This window comes from Calidris pugnax, unplaced genomic scaffold (assembly GCF_001431845.1).
Source record: "Calidris pugnax isolate Ruff unplaced genomic scaffold, ASM143184v1 scaffold147, whole genome shotgun sequence".
Taxonomy (NCBI): Eukaryota; Metazoa; Chordata; class Aves; order Charadriiformes; family Scolopacidae; genus Calidris; species Calidris pugnax.
This window is the reverse complement of record NW_015092359.1, coordinates 1,384,873-1,408,307: the sequence shown is the minus strand read 5'-3', so window position 1 is coordinate 1,408,307 and position 23,435 is coordinate 1,384,873. Positions and strand designations below refer to the sequence as shown.

At 40.1% G+C, this 23,435-nt stretch overlaps 1 protein-coding gene across 3 annotated transcripts in view; it reads left to right on the top strand.

Moving 5' to 3' along the window:
- Window positions 1-23,435, top strand: part of NRXN1 (neurexin 1) — a 765,322-nt gene that overhangs the window by 522,426 nt on the left and 219,461 nt on the right. For all 3 annotated transcript variants that reach the window (XM_014962458.1, XM_014962460.1, XM_014962459.1), the window contains one exon: window positions 54-235. In XM_014962458.1, the coding sequence (XP_014817944.1) occupies window positions 54-235 (182 nt within the window). The remainder of the gene's footprint in view (window positions 1-53; window positions 236-23,435) is intronic.

Sequence of the window (23,435 nt, the reverse complement as noted above, 5' to 3'; positions counted from 1 at the left end):
ATGGGTGTGCGCTGGTGCAAGCGAGCTGATTATCTTTATTTCTTGTTTTACAGCGGGAACAACATATATCTTTAGCAAAGGTGGTGGACAAATCACTTACACGTGGCCCCCTAATGATCGGCCAAGCACTCGTGCGGACAGACTGGCAATAGGGTTTAGTACTGTTCAAAAAGAAGCTGTGTTGGTACGAGTGGACAGCTCTACTGGGCTCGGAGATTATTTAGAGCTGCACATCGTAAGTATTATTATGAAATGCATGATATTTCTGCTTCTCCTGATTCTTCTTATATTTGTCATTTTAAAATTTGTTTTAATGTAAATACAGCAGTTTGTTAATGAACAATTTTAGGGTCAACAGTGAACTAAATGCTAATGGTTTGTAGCATACAATACCGTACAGGGTCTCAGACATTCTCAAAACACCTTTTACTTTATACAGTGCTACTTTATATGGCTTTTCAATTAAAAAAATCACACCGTGATACCTGTACAGATATAGAAATTTACTGCAATCTAATTTCATAGAACAGGATTTGGCAATGTCAGAGGATGGTACATTCATCTGGGAGGATTTAATCTGGAATCTGCTGGGGGAATTGCAGTGTATCACAATTGACTGTGCTTATTGTTAATACTAGAATTTATCCTCTGATTTCACCATTCCTTTGTGATGATAAATCTTAAGTAGAAAGCAAGATTGTCAAGCTAGGAAGTCTTAAAAAGTAATTTCAGCTGCCTTAAAGCAAATAACTAGCAATCAAAATTGAAAGCATCTGGGTTTTTATGGCAACATAAATAAATGATCAGTTGAGATAAATTTAACTAGGGCAGTATAAAAATTTGTTGTTTAGTTTAGTCTCAACTTTGTTAATGTATTAGTTTGATTTTGATTTAAGAATCTCTCTACTTTCAGGAACAGAAGAGTTCCTTTTGAATGAAATTACTTATTGATCTATAACCAATTACACTTTTACCCTCAGAAAACACTCAGCAGTGATCATTTTCAAAATTAGAGGGAATTACAGTATTCAATCTTCCCAGGCGCCTTATTTCTGTAAAGGCACTCTTGCATTGCACCAAGGTGCTTTTTAAAAAATTTACTGGCTTGAGTAAATAAACAAAGAAAGAAGGCCTTAAATAAAATTCAGAGGTTGTCTATACCCTTCTGTTACATTGAAAAGCACGGACAAAATGGCTGGCTGCTATTGTACAATCTTAATTTAAAAATGTGAACAAAGCAACTTCTCCCAGAAGTGCCAGAAAAGCTGAGAGCCTACATTTTTCAAGGCAAGTATTGTGTTGCTGAAGAGAATTTAAAAATTTGCTTTCTGAAGCCACATCTAACATCAGGTGCCTAGTCATCATTTGACTGTTTCTTTGCAAGCTGAGACCAGATCCACCCACTGTGGTCAACAGTGTTACTTTCTTCTTACAGTTTTTTCTTTTTCATTAGCATATTAAGGAATATTTTTCTTGTCAATTTACTATATCTGGGGTCTGTCAAAACTACAGTGTTCATGGAATCTTCTGTTTAGCCTTGATCTGTCCATTTTAATACAAACATTGGGTCCATTAATTATGAGTTGGAGATGAAAAATTATTGCCCACTCGTAAAAGTTTTGGGGTTTCCTTTTCCCAAATAACTTTCTTATACCTATGCTGTAGCAACAGATCATAAAAATAAAGGAATACTTGAGAGTTTTCTATGGTGATAAACGCTACCAGCTTAATAGGGATGGGCAAAATCAGAAATTATACTTTACTGGTCCTGAAATTTGTGTGAAGCAGCAAAAGGCCTTTTACCGTCGTGCTCTGTGAGGTGATTGTGGCCTTCTCCTATTGTTTTTGCAAGAGACTTTGAGAACCTCCCTGAAGCCCACTCTGCTTTGGAGTAAAATCTGTGATAACTGTGCAATTTCCCCAGAACAAGGTCTGACCTTCTGAGAGTTGCTTCTCTTTAGTCTCGAGTGTGCAGACACCAAGGGATTGACCTGAAATCCTAAGACATCTGGCAAGGATTTTTTTAAGGGCCATCAGCGTTAGATAAAACTTGGAAAACTGCTGGGATATAATTTCCCAGAATCTATTTCAAGTAAGGATAGTATTCAAAAGGAAGTTGAAAGGCAGTATTTTCAAAAGCACTCATGGTATCAAAGAACATATATCTTATTAAAGTCAGTGGAACTGTAGGCACTTCTGAGAATTTTACCTGAGATCTATTTTAGCTCAGCAAGATACAGTGAAACATCACGGTTATAAAAATGAAGAAGAATATAGAAATGGAGAGGCCTATGTATATGTTTATTTGAAAAATAGTTTATTGGATTTAAGTTTTTCAATATTGGCAGCTATTGCATTAAACTAGCTGTAATAAAAGTGGTAGGAGGGCTCTGTCACTCAAAACTTCCTTCTTGCACCGACGTTGAGATGCCACTAAGAACGTCTTACCTACCAAGGAACTAGAAACATGCAAAAGCTATGAATAGTGGTAGGAGGAAAAACTGGAAGGAGAGAAGAGTCTAATTCTGCATGTTCTTTTGCATGCACCCACCCGCCTGTTTGTATAATGAATATGCATGAGCACTGAACGCCTGTGTACATTGAGATGCACCGTGCATGGAGAACTTGCCTGTGTTATATCAACTATAACATTATAACAAGGATATAGTTGTGATTTAATTATGCTGGGATTCAGTTTTACAGTAAGATAGAAACCAGTTCTTTTGTTGCTGAGCTTCCATTTTATCCAGGAGGTCATTAATCACTCTGATCCTCCTCACTGACAAAATTTGGGACAGATGTGTAAGCATAGGTTTTAAATGTATTTTCAGCAGAATGGTGGCAAAGAAAATTCCATGGAAAACTATTGCTTTGAGGGAAATGTTTTAAAATCATAGTCCTCGCTAGCATGTGAGGGTGCTTGTTTGGGATGTTTCAGAACAGAACTATGAGGTAGCTTTCTCTTAACCTTCTTCATTCTAGGAATGGAAGAGAAAATTACAAGATTGATTATGGTACTTCAATGTGTGCTTGCCCTCTTTATTATTCTGTTTACTTAAAGATGATGTAAACCTAATAATGAAATCAAGCTCATAACAAATTCTGATTTGGAAAATTGCTACTTGATCATCTGAATCACAGCTTTAGTGTTAGGTTAGGAGCACATTTATTTAAAGTAATCATTTAACCTCCCCAAATAACCATTGTTAATATGAGAAACGTTTCAAAATGTGTAATACCAGATGCTTTACAGTTCCAGTGCAAATATTTTAAATTCCAAGGTAGATTATTATAAAACCCCACCTGTACTGTAGCAGCCTAGATATAAAGGACTGGTTGTGTGTGTGATACCTATGCATCCCTGTGCTTCAAGAAAAGGATGTTAATATGCCTTAGTCACCCAGAGAAGCAGCAATTTTCATAGCTATCACTTGACTTCTGTTACTGAAGTGGTCTCCTGTGCAGTCTCTGCTGGGAGATACAGTTCAAGAGGAAATAGATATCATGCCTAAAAGTCTACTGCCATTTCCTTCTCCTGGTGACAGATAAAAGAAGGACAGATAGCTCTGACAATTACTACACAACCCTCCTTCTTTTCCCTTCTTCTTGGCATGGTCCTTATCCACCTCCATGCCAAATGGGAAAAGGCAGCAGCTTGTTCACGCAGTGTTTGGTTAATCACCACGTGCACGTCTGTGCTTGGTTTTTTCACTGACTTCCAAAGCCCTTAGGTAATTCTGACAGTGATTCCTGTTCCTATGCCTGCTCTTCTTCTCTTCCCACCCTCTTTTCCCAAGTCATTAGACAGACAAGTAGATATATGCCATCGTGTTTCACAAGCACTGTGCTGTTACTGTCTTGAGTTTCCAGCTTTTCTATGGTAAGGAACAAAGTGAAGTCAGACAAAGATACTGCCTTGAAGGGCTAAGAAATCCTGTTAAAATTGCTCTTTCTTGCAATGCTGTTGGCGTAGGAAACTGGCGTTCTCCCATGTGGCACAAGTAATATTTGCTCCACTAATGAAGACAAGAAGGATAGAAATCCATCAATAGACTTCAGCACTTTGAAAAATTGATTTAAGTATAAATTATGCCATGTTTTTATCGGTCATTGTTAAAATGAAAGACTTTAAACTATACCAAAGTGTAATATTTTGTGTGCTGGATGAAATTAGTCAGAAGTGTCACTTGTTTTAAAACAGAAATATTTTGGGAGCACAGAAACAGTGTGCTGTTTGTATGGTTACAACTCATTTTGAAGTTGAGAACAAGAAGTTTGTACGGGGGATAAGGCCAGCAGACCATTTTAGATCTTATGGCTGGTGAGGGACCTGCTCCAACACCTGGACATACACAAATCTATGGGGCCAGATGGGATCCACCTGAGGGTACCGAAAGAGCTGGTGGAAGTGCTTGCGGAGCCACTCTCCATCATTTACCAGCAGTCCTGGCAAACTGGGGAGGTCCCAGCCCACTGGCATCTAGCAAAGGTGAGGCCCATCCACAAGAAGGGTTGGCAGGATGACCCAGGGAACTACAGACCTGTCAGTCTGACCTCGGTGCCTGGGAAGGTGATGGAACAGACCATCCTGAGTGCCATTATGCAGCATATGAAGGACACCCAAGTGATCAGGCCCAGCCAGCACAGGGTCATGAAAGGCAGATCCTGCTTGACAAACCTGATCTCCTCCTATGACAAGTGACCCACTTGGTGAATGAGGGAAAGGCTGTGGATGTTGTTTACGTGGACTTTAGCAAGGCCTTTGATATGCTTTCTCACAGCATCCTCCTGGAGAAACTGGCTGCCTGTGGCTTGGACAGGAGTACTCTGGCTGGCTGGAGGGCCGGGCCTGGAGAGTGGTGGTGAATGGAGTTAAATCCAGTTGGTGGCCGGTCACGAGTGGTGTCCCCCAGGGCTCAGTACTGGGTCTGGTTCTCTTTAACATCTTTATTAATGATCTGGATGAAGGGGTTGAGTACACCCTCACCAAGTTGGGTGGGAGTGTCGACCTGCTTGAGGATAGAGAGGCTATGCGGAGGGATCTGGACAGGCTGGATCAATGGGCTGAGGCCAACGGGATGAGGTTCAATAAGGCCAAGTGCCAGGTCCTGCACTTCGGTCACACCAACCCCCTGCAGCGCTACAGGCTGGGGGCAGAGTGACTGGAGCTGCCTGGCAGAAAAGGACCTGGGGGTGTTGGTCGACTGTTGGCTGAACATGAGCCAGCAGTGTGCCCAGGTGGCCAAGAAGGTCAACAGCATCCTGGCCTGGGTCAGGAACAGGGTGATGTGTAGGAATAGAGCAGTGATTGTCCCTCTGTATTCAGCGCTGGTGTGGCCCAACCTTCAGGACTGTGTCCAGTTTTGGGCCCCTCACTACAAGAAAGACATTGAGGGGCTGGAGTGGGTCCAGAGAAGGGCAACAGAGAAAAAGTCCTATGAGGAGCAGCTGAGGGAGCTGGGGTTGTTCAGCCTGGAGAAGAGGAGGCTGAGGGGAGAGGGGAGACCTTACCACTCTCTACAACTACCTGAAAGGAGGGTGTAGCCAGGTGGGAGTCAGTCTCTTCTCCCAAGTAACCGGCAATAGGACAAGAGGAAACAGCTTCAAATTACTCCAGGGCAGGTTTAGACTGGATATTAGGAAATTTTTTTACACTGCAAGGGTTATTAAGCATTGGAACAGGCTGCCCAGGGAAGTGGCTGAGGCACCATCCCTGGAGGGAATTAAAAGATGGGTAGACCTAGTGCTTAGAGATATGGTGTAGGGGTGGTTTTTCTGAGAGTTAGGTTGATGGTTGGACTAGATGATCTGAAAGGTCCCTTCCAACCTAGGAGATTTTGTGATTCTGTAATTCTATATACATGCAAGGTATAACACAATTAATCTGAAATACCCTGAAGATGCAGTATTACCAGCATGATAGATTAATCGGTATTGTATTTAGATTTTCCAAATGTGTTTGTGGAGCCTTCACAGTTAAAATTAATAACTGAGGTGAACAGTCATAGGAGAGGATATATTGTATGTCTTATAGAAAATTGGGTTTTGGATCATGAATAAATTCAGTTTGTGAACTTTGTCCCAACTATTTATGTACTACATCTATTAAAATATATATTGTGGGAAGGGCATTTTTCATTTGAAACATTTTCCATGAGGAAGATGTGGATAAAAATCAAGTGAAAACTTTCAGGAGTTTTTGTCAGCTTTGGTTCAAAAATTGTCTTGGTTTAAAAGTTTCTCCATTTTCTGAGCTATTTATTCGGGTTTTGTATATGATCTACTAGAGAAATATTTAATATTTCCAAATGAAATGTTGACTTTTGTGTAGAAAAAAAAAAAAAAGATATCAAGCAGTTTTGATTTTCAGCTTTAAGTTAATGGAAAATTTTGCAAAAGTCTTCTCTCAACTTTTTTCCTACTCATTTTCAGAGCTTTTGAGAAACTTAAAATAACTATTATTTCCTGCTCCCCTTCCTCTGTCTCTTAGTCTCTTAGTTATACATATGCAGTATTCTTCTACACCAGGCTTTTAATAGCTGTTAGATTCTATTCTACATGTACGTAATATGTGGATAAGTTTTAATTTAGGCACGTATAATGACCTTCCCTCAAGTGAACAGAAACAGTGAAACTCGGGTGAGGATCAGACTTCTGCGTTTGAGCATAACAGAGAAAAAAATTGCAGATTCTTAAGGTAAATGAATTTGTTATTCTCTTTTGAATACTTACATGTCTTGGGCTTAATGCCTAATGGAAAGTCAATTGAAAGATTCTTATTGACTTAGTTGTATTTGGATCAATGCCTAGAGAGTTGAATGTAGTTTCAGTGAGATTGATGGTAAAAATACCTTTGATTTTAGTGCTTTGTATTGGAGCTAATTAATTTTCCCAGGAAGAGTTTAATAATCTATTAAAAAAAAATATTCTCAGGATAATGTTTCTTCTAATAATCATCTTTCAAATATGGAATTCCTTATTATTGCATGTGTATCTGTGCAATGCTAGGATTTGCTAGGACTTTAAAACTGAATTATTCACATCCAGGAAAGACTAAAAAAAAAAGCCAAAAACCCCACAGAACTAGGTTTCAGAAATCTGATATTTTAGGAGTGCTGAGCATGCACATCGGTGGCTAAAGTCAAGGGAAGCTGAATATAGTCAGCACCTCTGAAAATCAGGCCAGCATCATGTCAGCTAAGTGGGCATCAGGGATCACTCTGGAGCCCTGGAGAGACTTTGGATCATTATGTTTATCAGGGTTGTAATATTTAATATTCTGCTACCTTGAGGCACAAGAAAATGACTTAAGGCTGGATGTTATCTAACCTAGAATTCTGCAAATATTTGGTATTTCGTTACTATGCTTATATACATAATACTTATTTGTGATTTTTTTTCTCATCAATATATGTGTATTGAAAATGCTATAGGACGTTTGACTGTTGTGGGCAGTGATTGTTCTTCTCTTTGGGGAACAAAAAACTCAGCAACCAGACTATGTGTTAATCTTTAAACTGAAGAAAAGTTATTGGGAAAAAAGGATTTCCAGTCTTACTTATGGATTTGGATAATGAAAAGCACTGCAGTCAAAAAAAGTTATTTACGGGACTACACAGGCAGGTGAGAATGCAATTCAATGTACACAAGCATTAAATTAATTAGATTGGGAGCAATTAATTAATCTAGGGAATTTGTGCTAAATGCAGCAATCGTTTACCACACTCATCAGGTTAAAGATCTAAGTTCGTAGGAAAGAAAATAAATAAATCACTGAAATGGTCAAGCCATGCCTTGAAAACATGCAATTAAGTTATTCTTTTGTATTAGTAGAGACATAAATTAAAAAAAAAAATCTCTGAAAAGGGATTTTATGATATAAGGTGCCTGTTAATGCCTCATCTTGAATGCTCTGTACAGAGCGACAGTGGTCTGTTCTTGCCAAAAACTGGCCAAATTGTGGAGAGGTGGTCATGGAAATGTGCTAGTTCTGGCATAGAACAGACTGATACATTACTGTATGAAAAATATGAATGGAATTTGGACAGTTGATATAATTAAACAGTTTGGCTATGACTGTTGTCATGGAGCACTGCAAGAAGAAATCCTGATGCCAGCATGGAAGGTCTGTTACACCAGTGTGGCAGGTTTTATCTCCCAGCTGTGATTTCCTGGTTCCCCAGCCTAGAAATATGCTTGAGGGAAGCAACTCCTTTCATCTTCTTCCTCCATCTTGGGATAAATAGAAGTTCTCACTTTTTTCCCTCTACTCAGCTAATAACTCCTTTATTCATCCTGCTCCTTTAATGCTTTTGGGAGGATAAAAGCTTCCTTCCCCTGCTGAATGGGGTCACCACCTTCCAGCTCCTTGGCAAGAGAAAATTGCACAACCAGTAGGACCTAAGTTCTAGGCTAGAATAGCACGTGTCAGTCACAAAATGCTCCAGCCCTCAACACTAGTGAGTCTCCTGAGGTGCTTTTGTCCAGCAAAGATGTAGAGCCTGGCTGAGGGGGTGGACCCCCATGTATTAGAATCATCTGATAGCCATATGGAAAGAGTTGCATGTGGCCATGGTGTTGTATGAAATGACCTTGCAGACCAGATCATGGACTCCAAGATCCCTTCCGATCTTGCGTATCTCAAGATTACACTGTACATTGAATCCCTTCAGTTGGCTGAACTGTTTAAGGTCTGAAACTTTGTCGTTGAATTTGATGGCAAGTCTTCCCTGGACTTTACTGCTGCAAACTGTACACAAATGGGACTATTGATCCATGAGGAGAGAACAAAAACATGGAACTTAATTTTTCGGGGGCCTTTTTGAACTTGAAAAAAATTGCTAAAAAGATTAAGAATAGAAGGCTGTTGGGCTGAATCATGTTATACTAATAACAAAAGCTGTGCATTTTTAAGAACTGACCTGAACCAGTTTGGAGAGGCAAGCAAAAGAACAAACACATTTAATTAACATAAACTTGAAGAGGCTCATGACCTCTTTGTAAAGCCCCTCTTACTTCTTACATTGTTACTTTTAAAGCCCTGAAGTTCTGTACAGATTACATCCAGCCTTATTTTCAAGGATTCTTTCTTTCTCTTCCCTTTCCCTTGTTCCCTAAGTTGTTTTCCTGCTGTGTCCTCAAACACAAATTCATTTGCTGTTGCATATCCTGCAGTCCCAGTGAGTCCCAATGGAAGCAAGTGGCAACCTCCAGGCGTCTTGGTGATTACATACCTTTTCTTAAGTGGCAACCTCCAGGCGTCTTGGTGATTATGTACCTTTTGTTTCCCATACAATCACAGAATCATATGGGGTTGGAAGGGACCTCTGGAGATCATCTAGTCCAATCCCCCTGCCAAAGCAGGTCCACCCAGAGCAGGTTGCACAGGAACTTGTCCAGGCAGGTTTTGAATGTCTCCAGAGAAAGAGACTCCACCACCTCTCTGGGCAGCTTGTTCCAGTGCTCTACCACTCTCACAGTAAGAAGTTTCTCCTCATGTTTAGGTAGAACTTCTTATACTCAAGAGGCAAACCAAAGTTTCTCCTCACATTTAGGTGGAACTTCTGATACTCAAGAGGCATACCGCTGGAGATCATCTAGTCCAACCCCCGTGCCAAAGCTGGTCCACCTAGAGCAGGTTTCACAGGAACGTGTCCAGGCGGGTTTTGAATGTCTCCAGAGAAGGAGATTCCACCACTTCTCTGGTCAGCTTGTTCCAGTGCTCTACCACTCTCACAGTAAGAAGTTTCTCCTCATGTTTAGGTAGAACTTCTTATACTCAAGAGGCAAACCATATAGCTAAAGGAACAGAGGAGTCACTTCAGATGGTGACTCTATGGTGTACTCACATGGAAGACCTTCTTGATGAGAACCATTGATTAGTTCTGTTTGATTAAAGAACAAAAGCAGCAAGAACAAATAAAATGAGCATGTGGCCAAAAATTAGGAGACATATCCTTTTGTGGCTAGGTTTTTTACATATAAATACCAAATTTCTGGCTTCAGAAAGGAGGACAGAAGAATTAGTTTATAATGTAGAGCATATAAATACCAAATTTCTGGCTTCAGAAAAGAGGACAGAGGAATTAGTTTATAATGTAGAGATAAATAAATAGCCCATCTTTCCTCCATAGCAGCACCTTTCCTAGTTAACATTATATTCTCCTATTGATGGTTTAGACCCATCCCAGACTAGTAAGGTCCTTTAAATCTAAAATATCCTGCACTGGTTACCAGCCAACATCCTTGCATATGAAGGTTACAGATATTTTAATCTCTTGGTACCAACTCTTCCAGAACATCACCATGTATAAAAAGAGCTAATAAAAAATTTAGCAGACATTTTAGCAACCTTATTAAGATTTAAAGAGTACTTGACTGTTTGCAATAGTAGAACATTTGAGATGTTCACTTAAACCTGGCTGATCATCCAAAGGAAAAAACATCAAATTGTAGGAAATTATTGTGATTATTTGGGCAATAAGAGCTGTGGATGATTGAGGGCCACTTCCAAGAGCCAGCTACTTTTGTCTGCCTATTGGGTACTTTGCTGCTGATTATATCTATTGTATATTTTATTAAGCATATATTCTTTGTTATATCTAGTAATGTAATAGGGTCAGCCCTGATAATATTTCCTACCTTGTTACTGCCTATTTCTCATCTAATTTTAGAGAAGCACAGAAAGATTTGCTCTCCATCCTCCCTACCAGGCATGCCTGGGGGTGTCTGGGCTCAAACCCAAGTGGAACGTGTGTTTACCCAGTGTGTTAGAAGCCATGACCGTGCAGGGTGTAGGCAGGTTGTAGGCACTTTGAGCTGATATGAGGAATGACATCACTTTCAGAGTATCCTGGACTATGTTTTTTTAGCTTCTGGTGGCAGCTTGAATAAGGGAGAGCGACGCTCAGATTGCTGCGACCCATTGAAAGAGGGCCAGGTTTGCACAGGACAGATCAGGGTTTGTTTCTTATGCATATAAGCCAGAACCCAAGATCTGGCCCATTAACTCCCTGACTTTTAAATTTATGAGCTCTGAGTGAGGATAAGGATACAGTGTGCGCTGCAGCACAAAGTACCGGTGTAGCAGTTTGTCAGTGAACACGCATTATAAAAAATATAATTTTTAATACCCATCAAAAAGATTAGCCTGTTGCTGCACAGCAAGGCTAGGGGAAAAGTGCTGGTAGTGGCCTGAACAGATTCTGATCCTAATGCCAAACATTTCTCATCCCACCACTTCCATTATTAATTTGTCTGAAGAAACTGCAGCAACACGAATAAGTATGAGCAAAATGTACATCAGGCCAGAAAACTCCTGCTGGAAGGTGAAAGGTGCAGAGGCAATTTTACAGAGCCTGCTGCTTTGCTTCAGGCATTTGTTTAAGTAAACATTACTACTATAGTTAATCACTTTGTGCTAATAAGGAAAACTTGTCTTAATACTATTCCGTTTTTGTGAGATACTACCCGAAACTCATCATTAATTAATTAGACCACTTATTTAACTCAGATTTTGCTCTGTGATGCCTCAGTGTCATCACCAAACTGGAACTTCAATGCTTAATGCTAGTTTGCTTCTTTTCTTCCAGATTGTTTTATCGTCTTGAGCCTTTCTCCCTTTTCACTTACACCACTGCATCGGTGAGGAGCAACTATAGTAAAACCACTGAATTTAGCCTGGTGCACCAGAGGGTAGAACTGAACACACCAGGCCTGGTTCTTACTTTCATCCAATTTAGTGACTTAACCTTTACAATCTTTGACACTAACTCACTGCACCAGGGTGATGCGGGACATACAGCCAGAACAGGGAATTTATCGGAATTTCCCAAACCCCAGGTTACCAGTTACATCTTCATTTGCTTTTCATGCCTATGCTGGCTAATCCTTTTCTCTCTTACCTGAGCGTGACACTCTTGACATCAGTGCATCTTGGCTGCTGGAGCAGCCTTTTTCTTTCTCTCCCAGCAACAACCATAGGCGTATAATATTTGCCTTCCCTATCAATCTTACAGTGATTCTTCCCATTTGACAGCAGGCTGCTGCCGCTGTTAAGTCTCTTTTTGGTTTGTTTTTTTTTTTTTTGCTCAGATCATGCCAGTCCCCAAACTTTCTGCAACAATAAGAGACAGGATAAGGATTTAATGAAGCGATATTGTCAGTGTTCTGGTGGTTTATGTTTAATGTAACAATCCCACTAAAAACAGGTGAGTTTTCCTGTGAAGTGTTTGGAGAGGCTTAAATATCCCTCTGTTAGTGAAAGCGCATTTACACTGAAGCATTCTGATGCTCCAGAGGGTGGATTAGCTGAAGGAACTGACTCATGTGTTTCTTGGCTTTTGATAATTACCCGGCTTACACTGAGAGAGGATGCCGAGGAACAAAGGAAAGACACGGGGCCTTCACTTATGCCAATTCTGTGAGAAATTATCCTGAAGCCTTCAGCGCATCAGCATGAAACTACTAATGCAGCTTTAACTTCTTGTCCTGGAATTTGTAGGCAATAATCTATGTTCAGTCAAGGACCAAATGTAAGTCCAGATATTCCCTCAGGGAGCTGTAAATCATGCTCGCTGCTGCAGCGTTATATATTCTCTGCGGTCTAGGAAAAGCCACTCATACAGAACTGGGAAGCCTTCTCTCTGGCTATTCTGCTGTTGGGTCTTCATCCCAGATCTGGATTGAAGGATGGGGTTGAAGCATTACATCCTCTGTGGATCTCATCATGCTCCTTTTTGGGGTTGGCATCTCTTGTTAGGATTGAAGGATGGGGTTGAAGCATTACATCTTCCGTGGATCTCATCGTGCTCCTTTTTGGGGCTTTTTTCTGTTCAGCCTTCATCCTTGGTGGACTTGTGACTTATGGCACAGACCTCATTCTTCCTCTTCACTGTGAAACCCCATTAATGTCCTGAAGCCTTATTGTTCCCCATATGTTTTGTTTTTTTTTTTCCCCTGACCCAGTGAATTCCAGGGAACAACAGAGAATTCCTGGAGCAAAAGTGCCCAGCTTTTCCCTTGCGTAGCAGATGGAGTTTTTAAGATTCGCTGTGGATTATGCAGCAGTGCCTTCTCATTTAGGGACAAGCACAAAGAGCATTATCATACGTGAAGCTACTTTACAGTATCTTCTACCAATTAAAATAAAAAGTGAAGAGATTATGCTATAGAGCCTTAATAACCACTCAGCATATTTGATAATGTCACTGCTGTCGGTATCATATTCACCACTATGTTTAATAGCTGAACAGATGCAGCTCAGTAGAGCACCACATGGTATGCAGCAGCAGGGAGTCCCATTTGACAAGTTGGTTTTGTTTTATTTCCTTCCCAGAGAGCCTTCCCTGATATCTCAAGTTTCTGTAATGTTTTGATACGCTATTCAGCAAACAGAAAAAGGCGAGGGGATTCTGTACTGCTTGTTTTCAAAGCGAGAGGGTTTTTTGACTTTTTAGTGGAAGTGCTATGAAATTCCTAATAAAGCTAATATAAGGCATGTTTTGATGTAAAATTGTCAGCTCTTGATCTGAAAAGGGTTGTTTATTAGCAGGTAGCACGTATCTGCACGCGCCGGTTGCTTGGTGGATAGCAACTGTGCTGGGTTTTGGAGGCGGCTTCAGGGCTTGGGGATTTTTTTTATTTTTATTTTTTTTAATTGCAAGATTTTGTGTACACGTCTGCAAGTCACTTTGCCCAGCGAGCAGTAACTCTGGGCTGCAACGGTGCCAGGGGACGCGGCGGTTGTTTGGTGCTTCTAGATTTACTCTCCATGGAACAATTCACAGGAGCATTTTGTCAGACTTTCCAGTCTTCTAATTGCCTGTCTGGAAAAACACCTGAGTATATACTCCGAGGCTAAAATAAGATGGCTCTGCACTTAATATGTTCTAAAAAATCTTGGGATGATACAGAGTAATAATGAAACCCCGGCTATATCATTTGAGCATTTGTTTCCAGGAAACATATAATAAAGATGAGAAGAAGACTAAAAGTGCTGCAAGAATTATGTTATCTACCTCATATTACCTGGTTCATAAGTAAATACAGAAACTCCCTTGGTTATATTTCCTATTCCTTATTAATGTGGTTCTCTAGTTAAAGCTAGGTGCTGCCAAGGGCTGAATACATGGGCAGCATCTTCCCCAGAGCCTAAACCTTGTCACAGCTTTGTGTTCACTTGATACGTTCCTTTAGGAGATACTTAAGATTTCTGGGTTTCTATTTCTAAACTACTTTTTTTTTTTTTTTTTAATATTTTGCTGGCTATTTAAACTGACACATTCTTAAGGCATTGATTTTCTTTTCTTCTTTCTTGCTTTTCGCTGCATATTCAAACTCAAAGAAACCACCGGCACGTCTCCTTGTCACAGCTGTAGTGTGGTACATGATGACACCAAGCTGTGCTAATGTGGGAGGAGGGGAGACAGGGGTTGCAAGCACTGTGGAGAACTGATTAAAATTCAAAATGAGCTTTGATAAAGTGGAGAAATAGTCTGAAATCAGGAAGATGAATTTCTATAAAGGAAAAGCGCCGAGTTCTGTACCTAAGATGGAAAAATCAAATGCACAGCTATAAAATGGGGAATAATTGTGGCCAAGAAGCAGTTCTACAGAAAAGATTGGGAAGCTGCAGCTGATTGCAATTTGCTGCAGACAGATAGGCATCGGCCTGAGCTGTATTAATGACAGGTGGGGTGGCAGAGGAGGCAAAGAAGTTAATTGTTCCCTCAGTGCTGCTGGGACCTCTGCTGAAGAAGGATGTCCGGTTTTGAGGGGTTGGCTTTGAAAAGAAGGTAAGCAAATTAGGCAGCTAGTAAAAGAACCAACAATATGCTCTAGTTTAATTAACATGTAGCTCCTGAGAAGCAAATGAAAGAATGGGGCTCTGTTTTGTTTATGAAAGAAAAGACAGGGACTGACTGGCTGTGAAAACCGTCCTGCAATACGTATAGGTTGTTATAAAGAGGACTGTGGCTAATTTGTTTCTCCTGTCTGTCGAGAAAAGGTAAGAAATAGTTGGTTGAATTTGCAGCGATGCTATCAGGTGTTGGGAAGAATTCCCAAGGATTTAAGATGAACGCTTAGATGTAAGCACAACGAGGTTCTCTGTTTGCATTCCCAAAGACGTGGAAGTCAGCTGCTGCTAAGAATTTTCTTGTGATATCCATTAGTGTTAGTGTCATCAGCAGGCTCTACGGTACACAGCAGCACAGGGTAGGAGCTGCTCTCCCTTTTGCCCTCTCGTTTAACGCCCGCCAGCTGCTTTGCTGCTATATGTAAGAAAGAAATCTGAGTCCCTGTGCCTGAGAGCTGTTCTCGGGCCGAGCGAAGGCCTGGTGGTGTGTTCTTCACCAACTGTTGGCATGTGCCTCCCCTTCAGCTTGTGGGAAAGGTGGTGGTGATGTAACTAACTTTGCCTCCTCGCCCACCTCTCAAATGTTAGCAAGCGTTTGCTTTGGTTGCTGTGTGGGAGGAGTGAGGTAATTTGAACCCTCCTGGTGTAAAGCCAAAATAACCCGAAAGGGCTAAATAGATTACTGAGCAAAACTGCTTTGATTATATTGCAAGAATAATGTGCAATTGGGGTGAATTTATTTTTCAGGTTTTTGAGCTATTTGCCCAGTTCATTGGCTGCAGATAAAGCTGCACAGCTGTGTGAAATGTTTTTTAAGTTTTCTTGTCAGAAGAGTGCATGCAGATTATCTAAAAGATAACAATCAATCACAAATCGCAGAGGATAAGCTTTCCAGTTTCATTTCTAGAAAAGACTCTCTGGTTTCTTTACATTAGAACTATTCATGGTGAGGCTTTCTAATGCTTTTAACCGAATGTTGATTAAAAACATCTCCTTTAGCCATTAACAGTTGTCACAACTTAGGGTTCATATCATAAAATCTCAGTACACTGTGAAGTTTTATCTTTTTGGTGCTGTTCTCTGGGTCTAAATCTTGAAATTCTGTACATGCCTTTGTCAGCAGACTGTGTTCTGGGGTTTCCTCTGGGGACAGGGCAAGGTATTGCCCTGAGCAACAGCTGTGCTGGAACTTGGTCTGGACTAAACCAGTTTGGGATTGGAGTTACCACTTTGCAGATGATGGACTGGTTAGATGTGAATCAGTAGCATTGCTCTTTTTCTGCTCTCAGCCATGTGCAGTAGAGAACGAGCATGAGTTTGCCTTGTTGCAGAGGAAGGTGCACCTCCCCAACGTGTCACCCCATCCTTCCATACTGCTTTCTCTCCCCCTTCTCCCCAAGCTGTCTCATGCCCCTTCACCAGCTATTTTGCACTTGTGCAGTCACGAATGTAGGTCATGGCTTTGCTTCGTTGCCCCGAAATATAGAAGTCGTCCAGGCTGATAATGTCTGTTCTTTCAGCGAGTTGGAAAAAAGAGGAGGAATAAAATCATTGCTGTGACTGTGTCAGCGTTGTCACTTTATCTGTCTTGTAATGGAGATGTTGTTCGGCGTTTCTAATTATGATATTAATCTTCACTGTCCCCTGACACAGGTGTAATATCAGGAATACTAGTGCATGACAAATTTATTACTTTTGACCCTGAGAGGCATGAGTCACAAGTGCGTTTGGTTTGCTGGCAAAACTAATTGGTTCCCTATAGTCTTCCTTTTTCTCAGTGAAAATATTTAAGAGATTTGTGCTGTGCTTTTCCTATAATGTACAGAAACATTAAAAATTGAGACAGGGAAACAGTCTTGTGTGAATCATGTTCTCCCATGCACATGCTACTCATAGTGATCATCAGAAACGTTCCTTCTATTGTTAGTATTTTTTGAAATTGTAGACAGAATTGATTTCTGCATCTGAATTTTTCACATGGAAGCTTATGCTTTAGAAAGCTTATTGACTTGGAGTATTTTTTTAATTGTTTTTCAAGTGTTAGCTTGCAAGACAGTTCCTAATCACAAGCAAATTACTTACCTGTGGTGACTTGGAGGGTGCAGAGAAAGCAAGTTATGTTCATGGAAACACCGATTCTCTCTTCAGGAGGTGGAGAAGGGAGCCTTTCCTCTGTCCCGTGCTGCCACGGTTCCCTGTGGGCCTCGCCATAATTTATTTATTAATTTAGCATCACTCAGAACCAGTATCAAGGGGAGAAACTGGTACTTAGCCCTTTGGTCCTACTGGGGAGGTGACAGCAGTTCTTTGACTCTTAAGGCTGATTTTCATGATGTTGGTGGGCTTTTCTGCTGCCACTTGGCTGACTCTTTTATAAATGTTTAAGGTGGGATGCTATTATTTGGTTTTTTGCTTCACTTTGCCCCTGTCTTAAGAAAAACTTTACAGGCTTTCAAACTTCAGTTCTTTTGATTTAAGATAGGTTAAAACCATCAAACCTTACCCTTGTAGCTGCAAGTCAGGGGCTACCCATTTAATAATGGTCCATGTGTTTCCATTCACCACCAGGAACTGGATGCAGAAGGAGAACGATGAGTGGTCTGATGTAGTGCTGTATAAGTTAGAAGAAGATGGTTTTCCAGTTTCATTTCTTAATGCAAACTGCAATATGGAAAATGTTTAGGATTGGGGTAGAACGTACAAGCAAAGGCAAAAGGACTCATTCCTCAGCACCACTAACCGGTTGGCGCTGACTTCAGTGGGACTGGGAGAAACCTGGATTGGAATCCTTTCCCCACCTAGTTCAGACTGGGACCTGATCCAGACTCCCACACTGTAGCTTGAGGACTTTAAATGTCAGCTTTTGACTCACCTCAACTTGGTGAGCGAATCTTTGTTTCATTCTATGTTGTAAAAATTTTATTTTTGTTGCTGCACGTCAGGAAGGAGATATGTTTTCCTGAAGACCGTCTAGAAAAAGATTTCTTTGGCAAAAAGTTTTGAAAACTATCCTCAATATTGATGACAAAACGGGCCTACTTATTTTATGATTGCTGTTGCTTGTTGTTGCTGAATTCAGGGTCCATACAGCAATGACTTCTTTTGGAAGTTGGCTGAAACATTTTCAGGAGTTGAGATTTACATTATGTCTCGTTAAAATAAATGAAATGCACTCCTAACTGTTATTTCTAGAATTGCTTAGGAGTGCAAGAGGCAAGGAACTTGAGGAGCAGTGCAGCAGTTGCACAACATTAGGGACATATTAAAAGGAAAATGTCAGTGTGCACCAACTCTTAACATGAAACATGGCATATTCTCACTTCCTAGAACCCACTGTGCATTTCTAAAGGCCAAAACCTTTTCTACATCCCTTAATACCACTGAATTTATGACGTCTCCTTAGCACAATTGAATATGCCTGGAGATGTGGACAAGGGACATGACGATAAAGCACTGTAGTGATGGAAAAGGCAGAGCAATTAGGTGAAATATTCTCTTGTATGTGGTAGTGGGTATTTCCCTAGCTGTAAAAGAGGTTTATGCATCTTTTTATTACTGATTCTATCCACCTGATTTATTTTAAATCTGTATGATATTTGCTTGATTTATTAACACCCCCAGGAAAACACAGGGAACAATGATTCTCTGTACCAATCATTTGTTATAAAACTTCCAAAAGATTTAGTAATTCTATCCAGTAATTAATGGATTAAAAGCATTAGTATGTATGTGAAAGATGTTTTTTAAAAGGTTTTTTAATGGTTCATAATTAATGGATTAAAAGCATTAGTATGTACGTGAAAGATGTTTTTAAAAGGCTTTTTAATGGTTTAAGAATAAATAACCTTGTAAAAGCCAACTGCAACACCCTGTTTTATTTCCTGCTTGTCATGAATTCCTGCTGTATTTTAAGGCTCTAAAATTAGATAGAGACCTAAGTTGTTGGATTTGTTTTCTGTTCGCTATCATTCAATTAAGAGGATATTTGTGATGGCATAAGTGTAAATGGAGAAAACTTGCATCACTGTTCATGCAGAGCGTTTTGGTCACTTTTTCCTCATCTCACGTCCTCTGAGTAATAGAAAATAAGTAAGTACGGGTGGCAACTGTAGAGTCCTTTAATGGCTGGTATTAAATATGATAGGCTTTTGACAATTCAAAATATTCTTTTGATGAAGACACTGTCAGTGAGTTTGCCTCATTACATTTTTTTCTAATTTCCAAGATATTTCTAGTGCATAGTAGAACCTTGTTATTCAGAGCTTGCGTGCATTTGCATTTCAAGCTTTTAAGAAATGTAAAAATTTCTAATGCTGATTGCAGACCTACCGTGTAACACTTTTTTGATGCATCATAACAAAAAAAACTGGTTATAGCATTAGAGGCAGGCAATCCAGAGGATCACTTGGCCAACGTGCAGTGCCTTTAGTTACTAGTCTTAGTGTTAAGTGAAAATAACAAGCCAAAGAAGCTTCTTCAGTGTTGCATCACTGCCCTGTTCACTTTTTTGAATGAAAATTTTAAATCTGAAAACCATTTACTTCTCTTTGATTATAAAATTAGGATTTTTAAATAACGACAGAAATGCAACAGTAGGAAATCATATACAAATAATAGACCTAGGCAGGATAAGTTGTTTAATACTTTTTTCCTTTTTTTTCTTCCTTTTTTTTTTTCTTCATAAGACACAAGAGTATGCTTTTGTTCTACTTTCTGTTGCTGTTCCAGAACAGTACAGTAGAAGCTAATTTGAATTTTAACTGTGTTAATGAAAATAAATTTAGAAAATATAGCTTGTGCCGAAAGCAGATATATCTAAGGTTCATTATGTTGGCATAGAATTAGCAGAAAAGGTGGATTCATTTTATAACCTTCTGATATTGGTGCCTCTTGGTCATGTTTTTAACCTTTTCTGCAAGGTCATGAAAACACTAGGGGCTTATTTATTGTAGTAGTAGTATTTTTATGAATGTTGCATCTTCTGATAATGGAAACAAAACTGCTTCTGCAAGACTGTGGGAAGGGGAATGAACAGTGAAAATACTTGTAGCCATCATCAACAAGATTTCTAACCCCTGTATGACTTTGAGGATAGTTCATTAAAATAAACAAACAAACAAAAAACTGAAAAAAAAACCCACCAAAGTGCAAGGGGCAAGGGTAGAGAGCTTCAAGTTTAATTGCAAGACTTCTTTGAGTATACAAATCCAGACCCTTAGCTGTCATCCCCTTTTAAACAAAACCTGCCTGGCTATGTGCATGAATGCTTCAGTCGTGCAGTAAGAACCGAGTGGATGTGCTGCTTTTAAGATCTGCCCTGTGAATCTCATTGAAAAGCATAAATGAATTTTTAATTCACACCTGTGGCTTCTGCACAAAAAAATATCCTGAGGAAAAGGTGTCAGACTTGATTGCTAGAAAATTTGTTATAACTGCATTATGTATCAAAATTATTATATTGGGTGACAATTTCTATTATTTTCACAAGGTCCATTCAGTTTAATTATAATTTACCACTCAAGTATACCATTCTCTTCATGTTAATCTTCAAATTATTCTTGCTTTTGCTTTAATAGCTATTTCTGAGTCATAGAAAATACACCTAATTAATACCTCTGCACATCGCTACAATTAAACATTAATCAGATTTGATTTTTAGAGTAATGTGCTACCAGTCTTCTAATCTTCTAAGTTACGACCTGATAAAAATTTCATTACCCTAGTTATAAAGTTCTCAATGGAGAAGGAATTTCCATTTAGAGCGTTTAATACATCGTGGTGTCTTCTATATAAATTTTACACTCCTTTTACATCTCTATAGATGAATTGGTTAGAACATCAGAAGTAGTGACACAAGGTAAACTGACCTTCTAGAGATGAGTTTTCAAAAAATAGTCATGAGCTTCTCGGAAAGATCTAACTGAAGCAATGGGTGATGTCTTTTATTAACATGGGCTTGATTGTGTTTAGTCAACATATTTCCTTCTTCCCTTTCCCTTTAGAAGGGAGAGTCAGTAGATGTGAGCCTGAAACACTGCATGAGCTTTCAGAACCCACCACAACAGTGAGCTTCACACAGCTGGTATAAGGAGTTGGCCCTGGTTGGCTTGGCTTGTCCCTTTTTTTTTCCTCTTTTTTTTTCTTTTGTGAACTGTTGGTTAAAAAGAAAAAAACAACCAACCCAACGTTGGGTGCCAGCATGTCAGAATAGACCTGTTGATCAGTGGTTGCTGTCGAGCAGCTCATTTTCAGTAGCTTAGAGGCATCTTGGGGCCGTGTACCCTTGCTCACCGCTCCCCCCTGCTACCACCGGTTCCTAGACTCGGAGAAAGGCTGTTGGTAAGTCAGGGGATATATGACAAGGAGCAGACAGGTGGAGAATTAACTTTATTGTGGCCCTGAAACTTATCTCTGACTCTATTAACTTGCTTTCAACGGTGAAAAATCCTTTTCAAATCCTTGGAAGTTCAGAGCAACAAGATGGAATGAGCTCCATGTCATAGGTTAGCTCTCCCAGATCATCTGCAGCTTAGAAGTATTTCTTACGTTTTTTTTCCTCAGAGAGCTAAAACCTCTCTCTTCATTCAATGAAAAAAGCGCAAAAGACAACTTCATCTAAGCAAGGGCAAAGCAAAGACAGTAGATAACCTGTTAGAACAGCTTTTGGTGGTGCTGGACAGATTCCAACTTTTAGTCTGATTCTGAGCAGGTTTAATTAACCCCGTGTGCTTCCTACTCAAGCTTATTGCTTTGCCAGAGATAATTTGTTCAATGCTCTGGCGTTTCTACCCCATGCAGCAAGTTTGTAAGAAGAACAGCCAATTTAGAATTTGTTTTACTGAAGGAATTTTGTTACAAAACCTTACACTGTTCAACCAGTTGTATCTATAAATCATGTTATCAAAATATTGGGACCTGTACTACTCGGGGGGGGGTGGGGGTTGGAAATGAATTATGGAGCTGTCCTTTCCCTAAATTGAAAATGTGTCTGGGTCGTAACAAACACAAACATAAGCAGCAGCCTGCTTAAAGGATGGATCATATTTTCTCCCTGTTGTCCTTGTGCAGAAAGGATGAAGTTTCTTGGTCTGCTCACGGGTGTTGTTGAGTCAGAAGGAATTGGTAAGGTCTGCTGTGAGGTGTGAAGGGAGGCCTGGAGAGCCCTGCAGCGTGTCCGTAAGCGCCGGAGCTCTGCTCCAGCAGGGTTTTGAGGGACTTGGAGAGGTTCAAATGAGTGTGCATGAAGTGGTGGGTCCTGAACCACTGCACGTGGATGCCTTTGCTTCTTCACCCCGCCAGAGGAAAGGCTCCTTCGAGAGCCCTGTGCTCATGAGCTGAGTGGCAGGGTTCTGCTCCCTCTGTTGTGGGGAGCAGTGGGGTGTTTGGGGGGGTGTGTGTGTACTCACCAGTGTGAAACGTGTCATTCCAGCGTGCTGTGTTCAGGAAGGAACAGCTTATCTACAGGGAGCTGACCCCCCCCGCCCAGATAGTCCCGTCTTTGGGAGAGAACCAGTGTTGCTGTAAATGCTGCAAGGGCTGTGGGCTGAAAAAACAGTCAAACGATTAATCTTGAAGTGTCCCCGTGAGCTGTGTGATTTCCTTTAAGTCCGTAGGGAGGAAGCAGAGTGTGAGTTATGCTGTTGTCCAGAACACATAACGCAGCGTAAGAAAAGAAAATATCCTTGTTGCTGTGTTCCACCACAATTGAAAGTTATGTCTCTTGTCGTTTGTTTTGTTGCCCTCCATCCCCTTTAAATTTTGCATACTGGAGACATAACTTATTAAGAGGTAGCTGATACTAGTTCCCTTTTGTTACATTTCTATAGCAATATTCATGGTTATTTATGCCTTTTTGTAAGGGTTCAGTCTCTCTCTGTTATTTTATCCTTCAGGTACTACATCACTCGTGATTATATTCCTGCTGTGTTTGCCATCAAAACTCTGCTACGCCCTATTCATAAAGGGCTGGGTTTGTTTTTATCCGAGACTTTAATGAAGACTAAATACCCGTTATGTTGGTGAGATCACCAAGAGATTCTACTGCAAAATCAGATATGAAGAGGTGTAAGAATGTTTTTGCAAGGAAGGAAATGAATTAGTTTAGTTTTATATTTTAAAGGCTATTTGGAATGAGGGAGTAAAATATCATCCAGAAATTAAAAGAATGATAAAAAAGTCCAAGCTATTTATTTGGCCTATACCTTCAAAGACAGAGCTCAGAAATAACATCCTTCCAGATCCCTTCCCCAGAACTACTTTTTCTAGTCTTGACATCTACTGGTTATTTCAAAGAGCTGTGGGCACAGGGTAGGGCTTTCAAGAGGTAAAAATGTAATGTTCCATAGCTCTTGTTCATATTAGTAAATACAGTACAGACTCACCCACTGTTCAGAGGCATCACTGATAGGTAAAAGGAGACAAGGAGAGCAGCTTTTTGGAAAGTGTGGAGTACACGCCCTGGCATGGAGACTTAGGTACTCTGATCTTGAATTTTTTCACTTGTTTTCTTAGAAGAAGCATTCAGCATTTGATATGAACCTATACAGAAAGCAAGAACTGGCAACTTAAATTGTTAATG